At 35.9% G+C, this 17,486-nt stretch overlaps 1 protein-coding gene across 1 annotated transcript; it reads left to right on the forward strand.

Moving 5' to 3' along the window:
- The first annotated feature begins 10,155 nt into the window (after positions 1–10,155).
- On the forward strand, positions 10,156–15,496 carry LOC120086484 (uncharacterized). Its single transcript, XM_039043159.2, has 5 exons — positions 10,156–11,096; positions 11,379–11,533; positions 11,725–11,755; positions 13,889–13,991; positions 14,875–15,496. Exons 1-5 carry the CDS (start codon positions 10,791–10,793, stop codon positions 14,985–14,987), a joined length of 708 nt encoding a protein of 235 aa, XP_038899087.1. The 5' UTR covers positions 10,156–10,790; the 3' UTR covers positions 14,988–15,496.
- The last annotated feature ends 1,990 nt before the right edge of the window (positions 15,497–17,486 follow it).

Consider the following 17,486-nt stretch of genomic DNA (forward strand, 5'->3'; position numbering starts at 1 on the left):
CTATATTACATACAAAACAATGGTTATGTTCGCTTCTTTCTTTTCTGGGAAGATTTTTCTAGAGCTCAATTATTTGTAACACTAAAATCAAACCATGACGAAAATGTGAATATGAGTTATGATGAGTATACCGGTGTATACAGACAAAACAAGTAATCATATGGGTTTAATCGAGAAGTGGATGATATTCCATTGTCTATGAACACTCAACCATCAACATTATCAATAGACAATGATCGCACACATCCATGGGACTTGGAAAGAGAAACTCAGAGTAATCAACCAGTGCTTGGTAATGAGAGATCAACAAAATTGAATTCAATGGATTGTGGTCCTCCAGAAGAGTGCGATCCTTTCATAGCTGGTAATGAGAGATCAACAGGATTGAATTCTATGGATTGTGGTTCTCCAGTAAAGTGTGATCCTTACATAATTGGTAATGAAAGATCAACATGATTGGATTCTATAGATTGTGGTCCTACAGAAGTGCATGGACCTACAGTGGCTTCAGTGGTTCCACAATGCAGGCCTTCTTATCGTAGTGGATAATTGATTATGCACCTTTTCATTTGGGATATATGTTGAAGTTTGTCATTTTTTTTGGAGTAAAAGTGACTTGAAAATGAGATTATCTACTCTATCCATAAAAAATAATTTTGAATATAAGATAAGGAAGTCGAGTAAGTCTTTGTTCACTATCAAATGTATTGAGGAGAGTTGTAAGTGGAGCCTTCGTGCAGCGAAAATATCAAAGTGTAATATATCCAAGATCACAAAGTGTATGGGGACACACACGTGTTCTATTGGAATTCTGAATCATGACTATAGACAAGCAACTGTTGTGGTAGTTGGCCGGCTAATCAAAGACAAGTTTACAGACATAGGGTGTGTTTATAAACCTCGTCACATCTAAGAGGATATGAGAAAAGAGTATGTTGTAAACATAAGTTACGACAAAGCATGGCGTGCAAAGGAAACCACCTATGCTCTCACTAAGGGTACTCCGTAAGAGTCATACGCCGTTTTATATGTTTATGGGGAAGCATTAAAAATGGAGAATTCAGGTACTATATTTGAAATGAACTTGAAGATGAAGTGCATTTCAAGTATATGTTTATGGAATTAGGGCCTTGTATTAGAAGTTTTACAAGTTGTTGGCCTATGATAATTTTTTATGGGTCGCATTTGAAAAAAATATACAAAGGGACCATGTTGGTCGGTGTTTACATGGACGATAACAATCGAGTATACCCACTCGCAGATGTCATAGTGGATAATGAAACTGATCGAGCATGGAAATGGTTTATGTCAAATTTGAAGTGTGTCCTTGAAGAACCCCCTAATTTACTGTTCGTGTCCGGTCAGGCGGTATCTATCGGTAATGTCATTCATGCAATTTTCTCCATGACATTTCATGGATTGTGCATGTACCACATAGAAAATGATATTATTTTGAACTTTAAGAACAGTACAGTTGTTAGGATGTTAAAAAATGCAGTCAGGGCATTCTACATGTTAGAGTTCCAATCATACTGAGACCAACTTCATAGTTTTCGAGATGGTGCTGTAAGAAAACATTTGGAGGATATCGGTCTTGAAAGGTGGGCACGTGTTTACCATACAATACGAAGATACGACAATATGATGTCCAATAGTAAAACGTGTTTCAATTCCTTAACTAAAGAATATCAAATGCCTAATAGTGTGCTTGTTGGAACATGTTAGAGGCCTCATCCAGTCATGGTTTTATGAATGGAGGAATTATCAAGTTGAGCTGATTGTTTTTTATAGGGTCTATGTGCAGGACAATTGATTAGACGGTATCGTGAACCTTCATACAAAGGAATCATGTACGGAATTTGACTCACTTGTATCCCATGTTCACATGCAATTGTGGCCGCCCGAGAACGAAATATCCCCATCCAAAGTCTTTACAGCCGATTTTATAGTGTTGACTTTCTCATGGCTGCTTATGCAGAGCCTGTAAATCCGCTCGATCACATATCAAGATATGTGGAAAAGAATCTTCTTCCTCCAATAAGAGTGGCATAGGTCGGGTGACGAAGAGTACAAAGAATACCATCTATAGAAGAACATCGTAGACAAGTAAAATGTAGTAGGTGTGGGAATTATGAGTATAATCGACAAAACTGCAGTGAACCGCTCACGACCAAGCGACATACTGAACATAGTAGAAATGATTAAAATGTTGGTTGAGATTGATTTTCTATGTGCCACTTTTTCTCCTCAATGTATGCTTTATGTACAAATAACTTTCCACTGTTTAAAGTGTTTAAATTGTATATGCCACTTTCCATCCTTAATGCATGCTCTATGTACAAACAAATTGTTTAAATTGTATGCCATTTTTCATCCGCTATCCCATTATGACTCATTCTGTTAATGTTTCGCTCCCTCTGAGTCTCGCTCTCGCTAATTCATGCTCTTTAGTAATGTTACTTAGCATATGTTATCTCTTTCTGACTCGTTCTGTTAAGTTTTGCTCTCGCTAATTCTTACTCTTTCTAGAAATGGGTGAGGTGGTGGTATCAGGATCCTGAAGTGGAAGTGACACATCTAAAAATAATATATGATTGACTGCACTCTTCTGCTTGTTCTTTCCCATCATTACAACCTCCATGTAATACACTAAGGTGATCTATCATTGCAACCTCCGTGTAATACACTAAAGTGATCTTATAGCATCATCATCGCTTTCGAACTCCAACTTCTTGTATTCTTCTTCTAGTAAATTCAGGTGGAATGAGTCTGAAGTCGACCAATACAAAAGGACTTACTTGCAAGTTCTTGTGAGGATTCCTCACTCCAAAGAACTCGCGTAGGGGACTTCCACAAACCAGTAATCAACAAAAAATCGTCTTTTGAAAATGTGACGACCTTTCCTCTAATGAAGAAGCTGATCGAGTCAGCTCTCTTCATCTTCACTTCCGTCAACAACATATGGTGGACAGGCTGTTGAAAATGATGTCAATATTTATAAGTCGCCCAAAAACTATTCACTTGAACATCTCTAACTGCCTTCGGGTAAGCTTTTTCTTTACAATCTTATTGACATTCGCAATGTGGGCCAAACTTTTTACTTGCTTGGGAAACCAATCAACTTCATGTATTTTCAACCTTTTGACATCTTAAAGTACTCTTGCATGAAATGAATGTTCAATCTATGAGATAGTAGATTCTTAAAAAAAAATCAATTACCATACATTCTGCTTAAGTCTCATTAGACTCGCTCTCGCTTGAATCGCTGAAAAGCCTCTAAAAAGTTCTTTTATTACCTTCAAACTTAGAACTAATGTTGCTATTTTTGTTTAGTTTGACGTTTTTTTATTGAATATTTTAGAAAATTAAGCATCAAGAGTAATTTGTGCGAAATGATAAAAAACCCGGGGTAAAACTCTAATTTATAGAAATTACGAGTTGGCCATGGAATTAGGAAGAAACAAAATACCAAAGATTAAGAAAAGGGGCAAATTTCGAAGGAAATTCGGGGGAGCCAACGTTGGAAAAGTGTTGCAACATTGCTCCTTGACACTGTAGACCCGAGAGCAATTTAAAATAGGCCAGTGTTGCAACGCTACGACTTTGACGCGCAGGTGGCATGACATCAATGTTGCAACGCTGCGAGCATATTATAAATAACAGTGTTGCGCCGCCAGGTTTGAGGAAAAAAAAAGCCGACTTTGATAGATTTTATGTAAATTCTAGTCCATACAAGAGCCGAAACAGAGCAATTCTGATCGTTTTTGGTTGAAGACCCGAGATTTCAATTGAGAGGATCTGTGAGCATTTTTGGATTGATCGTGACAGGAAGATTGGTCATGATCGTGAAGTTTTGTTGAAGAACAATCTGGTATTCGTGGCGAGATTCAAGAAGATCGTGATTGGGATTCAAACCTATTGAGGGGAGATCGTTCTTCTTTGTTAATTTATTTTTTGTCATAATAATTGTTTGTTTGTTGAATACTGTTATCAGAATCATATGTGGCTAAACTCTTTTTTTTTAGGGTGTTTGTGGATTTTAGAGATGTTAATTGAATATTAAATTTACAATTGATTGATTTTGCTTGGATTTCTAAATTATTTGTGTTTAATGCTTTTGATTAACTGGCCACTAATTGAATGAACTTAAGTTAATTAGATGTCTCGAGAGAGAATTTAATTCGTTGGACCCAATAATTTAGATTGTTATTCGAAATTGCATGAATTTAGAATAATAAGGGGTGCGATTGAAGGGTCTTAATGCTATAACTATTCAAGCGATAAGAGAGATTCGAGTCGATGGACAGTTATTAGGATGGTTTGAGCTCGAGAGCTCGATAGAAGAGATTCGGGTCGATGGGTAGTTTTTAAATTTTTTGTGTTTATTACTCTGAGTTGTTCTTGTGTGTGACTGAATTTTTGTTATTCGTAGTTATAGATAAAAATCATCTTTTGGTTTTCTGGATAAAATTTAAAAAGAATTGTGATAGCTAAGTTAGGAAAATTTTACTCACGCTGGTCCCTAAGGACAGTACCCTATTTGAGATTTATTACTTTGATTGCGTGCGTTTGCACATATCGTCAAGTTTTTGGTGCCGCTGCTAGGGACTGGCACGAAAACTTTTCCTAAGCTTAATATTGCTAAAGATTGGTTGATCTTAATTTGGGCATTTTTGTTTTTTTTTTCTTTGTAGTTGTTGTAGAATCTTGCGTATGCGAAGAAGTCAATAGGCTGAACTTGTTCCTTGTGATCTAGAACTTGAACGAACTTTGAGAAGAGTAAGAAAGAACAAGAGAGTTGAGTTTGACGCCATGAGAGACCAATAGGGAGCTGTTAGAACTATCAGAGATTATTTCCAACCAGTTGTCCTTACAACCCAGACGGGCATTGTTGAGGCCCCAATTAATGCCAATAACTTTGAGCTAAAACCTGGTTTAATCAGATGGCACGGGACCTTGCATTAAAAGGAACTCTAAATTAAGATCCACATAAGCATATCCGCTCTTTCCTGGAAATTAGTGGGACGGTAAAATAAATGGAGTCTCTTTTGATGCCATTAGACTGAGAATGTTTCCTTTTCTATGCAGGACAAGGCTAATGACTGGTTGGAGCCACTTGTTATAGGAAGTATAACAACATAGGGTGAGTTGGCCCAAGCCTTTCTGAATAAATTCTTCCCTCGTGTGAAAACAAGCAGCTGAGAACAGAAATTGGCACATTCAGACAGAGAGAGGATGAGCAGTTATTTGAGGCATGGGAGCGCTATAAGAAGTTGTTGCGGAAGTGTCCCCATCATGGATACCCTGACTGGTTACAAATCCAGTTGTTCTACAATGGGTTGACCAGTACAATGAAATCCATCTTTGATGCTGCTGCAGGTGGCTCAATTGTTGCAAAAACTGCTGATGTTGCTCAGACATTATTGGAGGACATGGCTGCCACGAGCTATAATTGGCCCTCTGAATGATCTTTATCTAGAGTGGCTAGAATTTATGAACTAGACGAGGTAAATGCTTTAAAGACGCATATGGCTACTTTGACTAATGTCATTAATCTTGTGTCCACAAGTACTCAACCATCGATTGCATTGATGGAAGTGTGTAATGACTTACATCATAGAAAGTACCTAAACCTAAGCAGGCAAATTATGTGCGCCAAGCGAACCAATTTCAAGGAGCCCATCAAAATTCTTATTAGATGAACCAACTCACTCATTATCACCCAGGTTTGCGCAATCATGAGAATTTTTCATATGCTAACAATAAGAATGTTTTGCAGGCATCTCCAAGTTTTTCTTAAAAGAAACCATTTGTGGAGTCTTTGTGTGAGGATTTCATAAAGAAGTCAAAGAGTAGAACCATTTTCTTAGAGAGCACAGTAACGAGTCATGGGAAAGCTATCCAGAACCTTGAGGTTCAGGTATGCCAGATCGTTGCTACATTGAACATGATGAACAAAGGAGCTTACCCTAGCTGTACGGAGAAAACCCAAGGGAAGAATACAAATCAATAACATTGAGAAGTGGGAAAAACATTGTGCATCCTTTGACAGATCAGATAGAGGAATCGGTAGTATTGAGTCCTTTAGCTGGTAATGCGAATCAAGAAAAAAAGGGGGTGATGTTCCTGTATCATTCAAACCAGGGAGTAATTCTAAACCTTCACCTACTGTATTGAACAAAATTCCCTATCCACACGTTTTCAAAAAAAGAAAGCAAATGATCAATTTGTTAAGTTTTTGGACATTTTTAAGAAGCTTCACATAAATATTCCTTTTACAGATGTATCGAAACAAATGCCAAATTATGTGAAGTTCATGAAGAAAATGTTATCTTCAAAGAAGAAGTTTGAAAAGTATGACGGTGAGCTTAAATGAGGAATACAGTGCTATATTGCAAAAGAAGCTGCCACAAAAAATTAAAGGATCCCAGGAGTTTCACGATTCCTTGCACTATAGGGAATCTAACGGTAAATAAGGCCTTATGTGATTTAGGAGCCTCATTAATCTAATGTCTTTATCTTTGTACAGGAAACTAGACATAGGAGAGGTACAGCCGACTACGATCTCATTGCAGTTACAGATCTTTCTCTCATTTACCCTCGTGGTGTAGTAGAGGATGTGCTGGTTAAAGTCATTGATTTCATCTTCCCAGCAGGTTTTATGGTCCTAGACATGGAAGAAGATGCTGTAATTCCCATCATCCTTGGATGGCCATTCCTAGCCACAGGAAGAGCTTTAATTAATGTTTATGATGGCAAGCTTACACTTCGGGTGAATGATGAAGAGCTTTATTTGTTATTTGATTTTTTTAAGGATAGAGCGCCACCTCATGATTATTTTGTTTTGATCCTCAGGTTGGAGATGATGCTCAATTGTTTTCAAGCACCAGTTCACCATCCAGATTCGTGAATCCCTACTCATTACCCAGACTTGTATCACTCTTCTATTGTGTGATTGTTTTAGATGTTATGCATTGGAAACAATGCATCTTTTTATGTTTGGGGTGGAAGGTGTACTTTTGCTTGAATCTTGTGTTGTTATGCATGCTGTTTTGAGTTGATTGTTTTATGCATGTTATTGTTGATTTTGAGGAAATTTGAAAAATTCTGAAAATTTTGAAAAAGAGTTGATTTTGGTTAGGAAGAATGTTGAAACTGATTGAATTGTGTTCTTTGGTTGCTTTCTTTTACTATGATGTATGATGAGTCACTCATGATGTATGCCATGCTTTGAATTAGAAATTGGATAACATGGTCCTGTCTTGAGTGTTCTTTGTTCTGAATCCCTCTTTGTATCCTCTATATCTTGAGAACGAACCACTTTATTTAGAACCTCTAACTGAACAAAGCATTAAGTCAATTTGGTTGTCACCTCGAAAGGCCTCACTGGTTAGAGAGTGTCTTGCATGATGGGTTGTAATGTTAAACTAAGAAGAAAGAAAAGAATATTATTATTGCCACTGAAAAAAAAAAATATAGAGTGTGCACTCATATGCTTGAAAGAAATATCTTTTTATTATTTTTAAACTTGTAGTATGTATGCATGGATAAGGGTAAAAAGAGCTGCCTTTGTTGTGATCAGTTAGGACACTTGGAAATTGACTAGGTATGAATCCTTGCAGTGGATGTGTGAAAACTAGTGCCCCTAGGTAAAATGATACAAGTTTAGGGCTCTTTTACTGTTTTAAAAAAAAAAAAAAGAAAAAAAGAAAAAAAGAGAGAGCTAAGGCACCTTAGTAGACATATCACTTCCTTGAGTGCGGTGATGCTTAATGATTGGTACTTGAGCTAGATTAGGGGGAAAACTCATGAAGCTTAATTAAATCTTAAGTCAGTTTTTGAGTTTTGAATTAAAGGAGGAATCACACACGCACACAGAGGATAAAAAGTTTTGACTTTATAAACTCTCAACGATTAGGATGTGTCTGAATTTTTCTTTGGATGAGTGTTGTATATGTTGAGTAGCTGATGATACCAGAATAAGAGAATGCATGCCTTGAACCTTTTCATTTCAGTATTCATTATTTCTCCTACTTTGTGTTTCTTTCTTTTATTTGCTTGGGACTAGCAAATTTTAAGTTTGGGGTGGTGAAAACTGAAAGGCATCTAAAAAGTGCTTTGATTACCTTCAAATTTAGAACTAATATTGCTAGTTTTGTTTAATTTGACGTTGTTTATTGAGTAATTTCAGGAAACTAAGCATTGGGAGCAATTTGTGCAAAAATGATAAAAAAAAAAAAAAAAAAAAAACCTAGGGTAAAACTCCAATTTTGAGCAATTAAGGGTTGGTCATGGAACTAGGAAGAAACCAAGGACCTAAAATGAAGAAAAGAGGTAAATTTGGAAGGCAATTTAGGGGAGCCAACATTGGAAGAGCGTTACAACGCTATGACTTTGACGTGCGTCTGGCATGACCCCAACATTGCAACACTGCGAGCATATTATAAATAACAGCGTTGTGCCGCCAGGTCTGAGGAAAAAAAAAAAGAGTCGACTTTAATAGATTTTATCTAAATTCTAGTTCGTACAAGAGTCAAACTAGAGCAATTCTGATCGTTTTTTATTGAAGACTTGAGATTTCGATTGAGTGTTAATCTGAAAGCGTTTCTTGATTGATCGTGACAAGAAGATTGGTTGTGATCGTGCAATTTTGTTGAAGAACAATCTGGTAGAAGATCGTGATTGGGATTCGAACCTATTGAGGGAAGATCGCTCTTCTTTGTTAATTTATTTTTCGCCATAATGATTGTTTGTTTGTTAAATACTGTTATCGGAATCATGCATGGCTAAATTTTTTTATTCTAAGGTTTTTGTGGATTTTAGGGATGCCACTTTGAATATTGAATTTACAATTGATTGATTTTGCATGGATTTCTAAATTATTTATGTTTAATGCTTTTGATTAGCTAGCCACTAATTTAACGAACTTAAGTTAATTAGATGTCTCGAGAGAGAATTTAGTTCGTTGGACCCAATAATTTAAATTGTTATTCAAAATTGCATGAGTGAATTTATGCAATTTAGAATAGTAAGGGGTGCGACTGAAGGGTCTTAGTGCTGTAACTATTCAAGCGATAGAAAAGATTCGGGTCGATGGGTAGTTATTAGGATGGTTTGAACTCGAGAGAGGATTTCCTGATTTTAGAACTTCTAGCCTCAATCTATCAATTTCAATCAATTACATGTTTTATTCATTGTACTCCCTAAATGAAACAGCACCCTAATTGTTTTGTTTTGAATTGTTCTCGTGTGTGACTGAATTTTTATTATCCATAGTTATAGATAAAAATCATCTTTTAGTTGCTTGGATAAAATTGACGAAGAATCGTGAAAGCTAAGTTAGAAAAATTTTGCTTACGCCGATTCCTAAAGACGATACCCTATTTGGGATTTATTACTTCGATTGTGTGTGCTTACGCATACTGTCAATCGCTCTAGCTTATTATGCTCTTGCCGATATCACTCTCGCTTATTATGCTTTTGCCGATTTCACTCTCACCAGTCTCACTCTCGTCTATATCGCTCTCGCAAATCTTGCTCTCACCTTATCTGGCTCTAATTATAGCTTGTCTTCGTCCTCAATGATGCAAAACACATCAAAATCCAAAATACAAACAAATGCGACCGAATACTAAACCCCGAAACCTACAGAATGTGTCGGTCAATTCCAACTCAAAATCTAAACAAACACAACATGCACGATGAAGATTAAATTCACTTACCTAAGAACTTCAGATGTTTGTAGTAGTTGGATATTTTGCAAAGCAAGATTGAGCAACACTTCCACACAAGAATATTGAGCGACACTTATACACAATAATATCGTTACGTTTGAAGAGAGAAATTTCGCATGGAATACAAAAAGGGAGAGCAATTTTGTAATTTGGTATGGTGATGACATCATAGAGGGTTATTTGACATTTTTTTTTAAAAAAAGTCATTTGGTATTTTTGGACCCAAATATTGGGTCATCGGCCCAAATTTCCCTTTTTTCTTCTACAAATCACATACTTCCCTAGAGGTTGCTCCAAACTATGACGAAAAGCCAAGAAAATTGCACAAAAACTCATTTTAAAGGCCTAAAATGATAAATGACCCAGATTTTGAAATGTCAAATGTCCCTTTGCTAATGTCATGAGCTTGTGAGTTTACAATATTGTCCTTCTTTTCTTGTTTTTTTTCTTTCTTCTTTCTTCTCCAATTTTTTTTTTCTTTTTCCTCTTCCTTTCTCCCTCTCTACACGTCGTCTCTTCTTCTCTGATCTCTTTCTTCTGCGCATTTTCTTCTTCTTCTCCAACACGGCGAGTTCACACGAGCAGCTTCGACATGACCAACTCCGGTGAATAACAACAAGAGCAAGAGAGAGAAGAGTGATTTTATGAGTGAGGAAAGGAAGAGAGATACTAAGGAGAGCGAGATCGATGAGAGCAAGATGGGCGAGAGTGAGACAGCCGAGAGCAAGACGAGCGAGAGGGAGAAGAAGACGACCCATTGTTCCATAAATGTTCGCAAATAGATCATCAGCGAGAGGGAATGCAAGAGCAAAAGTGAGCGAGAACGAATGTTTTTCCACGTACGTGCAAGTATATTTTGGTAATTTCACCTGATTTTGATGCCAGCAAAAGGTCCTTTGACATTTTTTTTCAAAAACGGTCATTTGACATTTTCGACCTAATTTTTGGGTCACCTCGACAAATTTCCTCCCAAAGCCCTTATTGCAAGTTCTAAGTTACAAGGATTTCCTCCGTTTCCGAAAACATCCTTGCACCGGCGAGAAGCTTCACAAGCTCATGCTCTCACTCACACACAAGCTTCGGACTCTGTCCTCATCTCTATGCTCCAAATATGATCCAGTTCGATCGGTCCGGACGAACGCCGGGCCGTCCAAGCGGCGCTCAAAGCCTGCTGCATTCACTGTAAACAAGCCCGACCAAAAGTCCGAGTGGTGGGCTGTTGACGGCGAAATGCACGAAATCGGCGACAATGTGCCCCCTCGCGAGCGATTCGTTATACCCAGAGAAAATATCCCCAATCGGCGTCGAAAGCAGCTCAGGGAACAGTTCATGCGTCGGACTCGCCTCGTTCTCAAAGAATCTGTTTGCTCCTTTCCTTCTTTCTTCCCTTCGTTTGAGTGTGATGTTCAGAATTCATATTTTAGTTTATTGTTTTCTTGAAATGGGTTTGAAGAAGAAAGTTAATTATTATGACTAATGATTTGTGATATCAATTTCATTGATAGTATGCAATTCTAGCAAATTTCACAAAAGGGAGAACTCCCATCGAACTCCAATTGCATAAATAAGAGAATTTATGCTATCGACGTGGAGCCACTTGTGATATGATAAATGTTTTATTCGTCAATCGTTGGGTGTTTGAAGGAGCACGAGCCATGGTGCAAAAAGTACATGGAGCTTTATCGGGAGCTAAGGGAAAACTGGGAGAGGCTGTACTGGGATGAGGGTTATTCCAAAAAACTTGCTCGGGATCATGCAAACTACGAGTCTTCTGAGGACGAAGATTTTTCACCTTATAGGTTGGAGTTTTTTCTACTTTCATCTTTCATGTATATCTGTATGTGTAGCTAGTGATTACTGAAGTGATAATCAATTAAAAGTTTACTTCTATTTATTTGTCTTTCGTGATTTAAGATTTTAAGTTTCTCCAAGAGTAGACTTGTAATGTGACTGCAGTGCCTTAGTTTTACTACTTTTGCCTGCGTTTCAGGAATAGGCAATCCAGTGCTGATCGGAGTAAGGTAAATCTAATATTTTCTTTGTTGATTTCTTTAATTTCAGAGCTTGTTATATACTCTTACTCCGTTTTGAAGACAATTAAGTTTTTGTATTCATTGATCTACCATTTTAACTCTGAAGATTTGTCAAGTATAATTTCTGTACTGCAGTTTTTGATATACATAATGGATAAATGCACGAGGATTGTGAGGAGAATGAAATTGAATATAAATAATCTTGAGAATATCCTTCTCTTTATGAAGAACAGTACAGTTGCTTAACTTGATATTTTTTTGCGAGTAGATGACTTATTGAGGAGCAGAATTTGGTATACAAGACTGACTAAAAGAATACTAGTGATCTCTTGATTAGCATTCACTATGTCACGCATGGCACAAACCCCAAATTGGTTTTCTACGTGCTTGTTATATTTCTAGACCATATGACCACTTTGAAGTTATAATGTGCTTTTTGTTTCCTATCAAAAATGGGAAAAAAAAAAGGTTACAAATGTTAGTCCTGCATCATCCCCATGCGAGTCAACATATTTTGCCACCTTTTCATGCACTTCAAATTAAGTGGCACTTTTTGGCAAAGTTGGACTATTTTGAAATATGGTTTGAGTTTGGTTTTTTCTTCTTTCGACTCTCCTCATCTCTCTTCCCCCCTCTGCCTATCCTTGGATTCCCTTCTGAGTCCAAGCAAGTATGGTGGGTTAAGGATTTGGTGGACAAGTTGCCAAACTTGTTTCATAAAGATGATTTAAGAACAAAGAAAGCTTCTTGTGGGTGTTGAAGGTCACAAGTAAAAGAGTTTATTTGCAAAAATCAGAAAAGTTTGGAAGAATGGGAAGAAGATCAACATGATAATTTCAGAGAGGTTAAATTTGAGGGGTTGGAAGTCGTCAATAAGTTCATGAGCCTAGGAAATAGAAAAATGGAGTCAAACAAAGGAGAAGAATCGTTTGGATTAATTAGTGGTTCATTTAACAAAGTGTCCTTCACTCCCAGGACAAGTGAAGTCTCTAGTTTCAGATATCATGCAGATCCAGCTAATACAAATCTTGTAAAGGTGTCATCTGTTGATGGGAACTTTGGTTGTGGCAAGGTGATGCTTTCTAAATTGATTGATCAAATATTGGCAGTTATAGGCAGTTGGATGATGCTTTCTCAATGGATGGATCAACATATTTGCGACATTTTTTGTAGAGTAGTTTATCGTACTTTCATCATTAGAAGTGGGTATTGTGTCATTTATGTAATAATCAAATTCCAATTTTGTCAACTTTATAGTTTTTTCTTCTAAAAAAAAAGTTATTTGAATTTTTATAACAAAGGGTATCATCAGCTTGACATAACAATCAAAGGTTAAGCTTTCACTGTGTTGTTATCTCGTCCGAGCTCTGTCTTCACCATCTACTGAGTTTCCTCCAGAAGGTAACAGAAGAAACGTTGGGATTTGCCCTTTTTATTCTTCTGCAAAATTTTTGCATCTTCAAGGCTGAAGGGCCTGAAGTCTGAGAAATGCCTCAGGGTGCTGTAAATGAAGGCGAAGATCTCAAAACTACAGGCGAGAGAGAATTCATTGAAGAAACAGGAGTAGTTTCTGCAGAGATTATTGCAAAGCTACCCTAATGGCTTACGTACAATTTCTCACCCCAAGCCAGCACTCAACAAACCCTGCGGAATCAAGATACAAAGGCCAAATCTAGAAGTGGTTTTTGATGAAGTTCGCTGGAAAGACGAGGAGATAAATCCTTTAGTTGATGGAACTGATTGAACAGATACTGAACCAAGCTACCAATTTCCTGGAAGCCTGTTTATGCACAAGTGATGAAGGAATTTGGTAACTTAATACTTGGTGGGGATGATGATATTTCTCTCAATCAGAGTGAAACCCAATTAGTTAGCTGAAGTGTTCAAATTCTGCTATGGAATGAAGATTATGTATTCATCGGTCGTACGACGATCATTATGCGTATACCATACAAATCACGGGTTCATAGAAAATGCTGTATTTGCATATTTAACAATCAACCTCCAATTTCACAGTTTTGTCATTCTCAAATCCTTGATCTGAAATACTGTGAATGACTTTCTTGTCTTTACATGTATTTACATTAAATTTAACTTGAAGGAATGGAATTTTGCATGCAGGAACAGGATTTTAGGAGGAACATGCAAGTTGGTAACTGGGAGAAGGTCAGCCAGATTAGAGATAAGTTTGAATACGACAGGGAGAGAAGAATGAGAGAGAGAGGTTAGTATATATTAATAAATTGCTTGAGTTTTATTTATATGTATATTTTTTCTGTTGCTTTCTGCAATCAATTGACCGCTTGGTTCTTTATTTTACAATCCACTTCATGATATTGTTAACCGTAGAGTCTGGTTCTTGCCTAAATGAGCCTTTAATTGTTCAGTACCAGTAGTCATCATCTTGCTACCTCTTCTAAGGCTTAGTTTCTTTATGAGGCCAATATGGAATTGTTCAGTACCAGTATTCATTATCTTGCTACCTCTTCTAAGGCTTAGTTTCTTTATGAGGACAATATGGAATGGATGCTTGATGAAATGATGCCTTCAGATGCCATCTGGCTTTCTTACAGCTCGAGAAAACTGGCTGTACTTTTTTATGAAGATTAATTGGGGGAAATTAATATGAACTAGCTTAATTTGCATTAATTATGTACATTGCTGACTTTGATTCTGGTTTTTCAATTAACTGTTTGATTAACACTTTATGCTTTCTCCTTTTCAATGTTAGTCTATAGCAGGTATAAAGTTTTGTATGTACCTATTGGAAATAAGGTTTTTGACTTTGTTGTTAAATCCCCTGTTTTCCACTGTTCTTATGCCTCTCGGTTTTGGAGTAAATTTTACATTTCTTATTTAATTCTTTGGTTTCCATCGACCAACCACATCTTGAGGACATTTTACCTATGGGAAAATATTTTGTTCTTTTGATTTTGAATTTACCGGAGAGAGAGGTATTCAAGCTCCTCTAAATACTTGGGTGAAGTTGTTTTGGCACCTTTGGATATGCTATTTAGTTTGGCCCTTTTCTCCTTCATTTGGGTTTATGAATTCACAATTGCAATTGAAGTGCAAGTACTAACAAATAGCTTAATTTAAATTTTCAGCATTTGCACCTATGCATGGAGATCCAACTTTTGCCTCACAGAATCCAAATTCCCGAAGACAGCAAACAGATGTGCAGCCACAAAGATACTTGTCCGAGAGCGATAGTGACTGACAAAATGACTAAAATTTATCTGCATCTATGTGAAGAAGAGGTTAGGAATATCCTTAGTCCTTACAGCTCATCTCTCCCTTTGCTGTAGTTGCCATTATATCTGCAGTTGATAGGGTGTTTTCTCATCTCAAGTTTAAGACAACCAGAGTCATTTTTGTTACATCGATAGGTTCAACTAGTGATCTTTGGTTGGTTTCGATATTGTGTTAATATGCTCCATTAGAGTGAACACAAATAAACTGAACTATTGTTACTGCTACATTCAAACGACATAACGGTTGAAAGAGCTTGGCAATGGAGAGGCATTTTCTGGCCTCCTTTTTAGGTCTCTGAAAGAAGACCAATTGAGAGAGGTTGGTGATGGATGTAATATCTTTACTGTACACATATTCAAATCTTAGGTTTTGTTACAATTGAATCCCATGTGTAAGTTTTGCTGTCAAAGATACTGTGAAGGAACTGAAATGCTAATATGATGAACATTTGAAACTACAGCTTTTCAAGTTAAATGACAGACATTACTCTGGGACTGTTTGTTTGGAGTATCATGAAAACGGTTGTATTTGAAATTGTTGGTTTGTGGTGGTTTGGTAACATGGGGAATTTTTGTTTGGGGCCTTTCCAATTATAAGAAGGGCTAGTTTCATCAAATGAATTTAAGCCCAAAATAATAGAATATGTAGTATAAGGATAAAATAATTACTTATATAGAACAAAAAAATGGTAAAAGACTAAAGAGCCCCGTCTAGCCACTATTTTACTCGCTTCTTTCTGATTTTCTCAACTTGAAAGTTATCACTGTAATTGCTATTAGCGCTATCACTAATCACTAATAGTTGCTATCAGTGGCAGCTTACAATTTGAGAAATATTAATACAATCTTGAAATATTAGTTTTAAATTTGCTATAACAACTTTGAAAGATTGAGTTATACTAGTGATGAAACACTATTAGTGGCTATCACTGATAGACTTTCATAAATGATTATCAACTTTGAAAGATTAACATAGTAGCTATCACTAGTAATTTTTTGTCATGGCTATCATTGATAGTAGCTATCAATTGCTATCACTGATCGAATTTCATCAATTAGAATTAACCTTGAAATATTAACACTTAAGGTTAGTAACGTATACTTCTATAACTAGTTATGAACTTTTAAAGAAACTCGATATATAGATTTCACTTAACTTCGATCATTGATATTACTAATATCACATATATTGTGGTTATCGGTGATAACTTCTTTCACTATGACATATTACTGATAAGATGTTATTAGTGATCTCACTAATATCATGTTATCAGTGGTAGTTTCTATCACCGATGACATGCTATTAGTGGTAGTTTCTATCATCGATAATGTGTTATTAATGTTAGCTTCTATCATCGATAACATGTTATCAGTAGTAGCTTCTATCAATGATAGCTACTGACCATCTTATTGTCCTTTTTCTTTCTATTACAAATATTCGTACAGTCTCTTTTATTTTCAATACCTCTCAAGGATACTTCCGTAAAAATATTGAACAGCCAAACCAAACTCTTCTTCTTCGTTTGATTTTGTAAACAAATGGTACGATACACAAATAGACAAATATTTCAATTTGTGCCTTTTTATTTTGGGTCATCTATGTCATTTTTTCAAGTTTATTTCTGATAGACATCACACTCTTAAATTCCTATAAAAAGGAAAAACAAAACTATTGGTCTGTCTGGTATCATTTGCTTTCTCATTTTCTGAGAAATAAACTTGTGTAATAACTATTCTCGTTTCTTATTTCAAACTTTTAAGAAAAATTTCTAGAAATAGTGCAAATTTGTGGACTAAAAAAATAGTTCCTTTCAAATCCGTTTTCATTTGCTATTTATAATTAATGTTTCGTTATAATAATCAAATTTGATGATTGGCTTGTTGGTGTTAATTCACTTATGAATTGGGTACTTTCAAGTCTTGGGTACAAAACTCAACCTTATAATTCTTATAAAAAAAAGGGAAAAAAGCAAAAACCGGATAAAGAAACAAAAATTAAAAAAAAAAAAAAAAAGAAGCAAAAATTGGAGAAAGGAAAGAAAATTAAAAAAAAAACGAAAGAAAGGAAACAAAAACCAGAGAAAATAATGAAAATTAAAAAATTAAAAAAAAAAGAATAAGCAAACACTAGATAAATGGAAAAAAAAAAGGAAAAAACAAAAACTAGAGAAAGAAAAGAAAATAAATAATTAAAAAAAAGTGAAGAAGATGTACAATAAGACAAGACAAGTGAGGGCGAAATTGGAGATTAAAAGATTCAAAAGTTGATTAAGTGATATATTTTTAGATTTTTTCCCTTATTTTACTATCTATTACAAATATCCTAAGAAAAAGAAGGCTAAAATATATACAAATATGGCAAAATATTAATCCAACTCAAAAGAAATTAAATAATAATATGGGGAATTAGAGCGTATGGAAATATTTAAGATTCCGTTCTGAAAAATGGCAAAATCATCCAAGAA

The sequence above is a fragment of the Benincasa hispida genome, chromosome 9 (genome assembly GCF_027475165.1).
Source record: "Benincasa hispida cultivar pf3 chromosome 9, pf3_genome.v1.1, whole genome shotgun sequence".
Lineage (NCBI taxonomy): Eukaryota > Viridiplantae > Streptophyta > Magnoliopsida > Cucurbitales > Cucurbitaceae > Benincasa > Benincasa hispida.

Bases quoted from the DNA above. Each gene is read 5' to 3' on its own strand.
- LOC120086484 (XM_039043159.2), top strand. From the start codon at position 10,791: ATGCTCTCACTCACACACAAGCTTCGGACTCTGTCCTCATCTCTATGC. The intron at 11,534-11,724 runs GTTGGAGTTTTT...CCTGCGTTTCAG, and splicing joins GAAGATTTTTCACCTTATAG to GAATAGGCAATCCAGTGCTG. The intron at 13,992-14,874 runs GTTAGTATATAT...TTAAATTTTCAG, and splicing joins GAGAAGAATGAGAGAGAGAG to CATTTGCACCTATGCATGGA.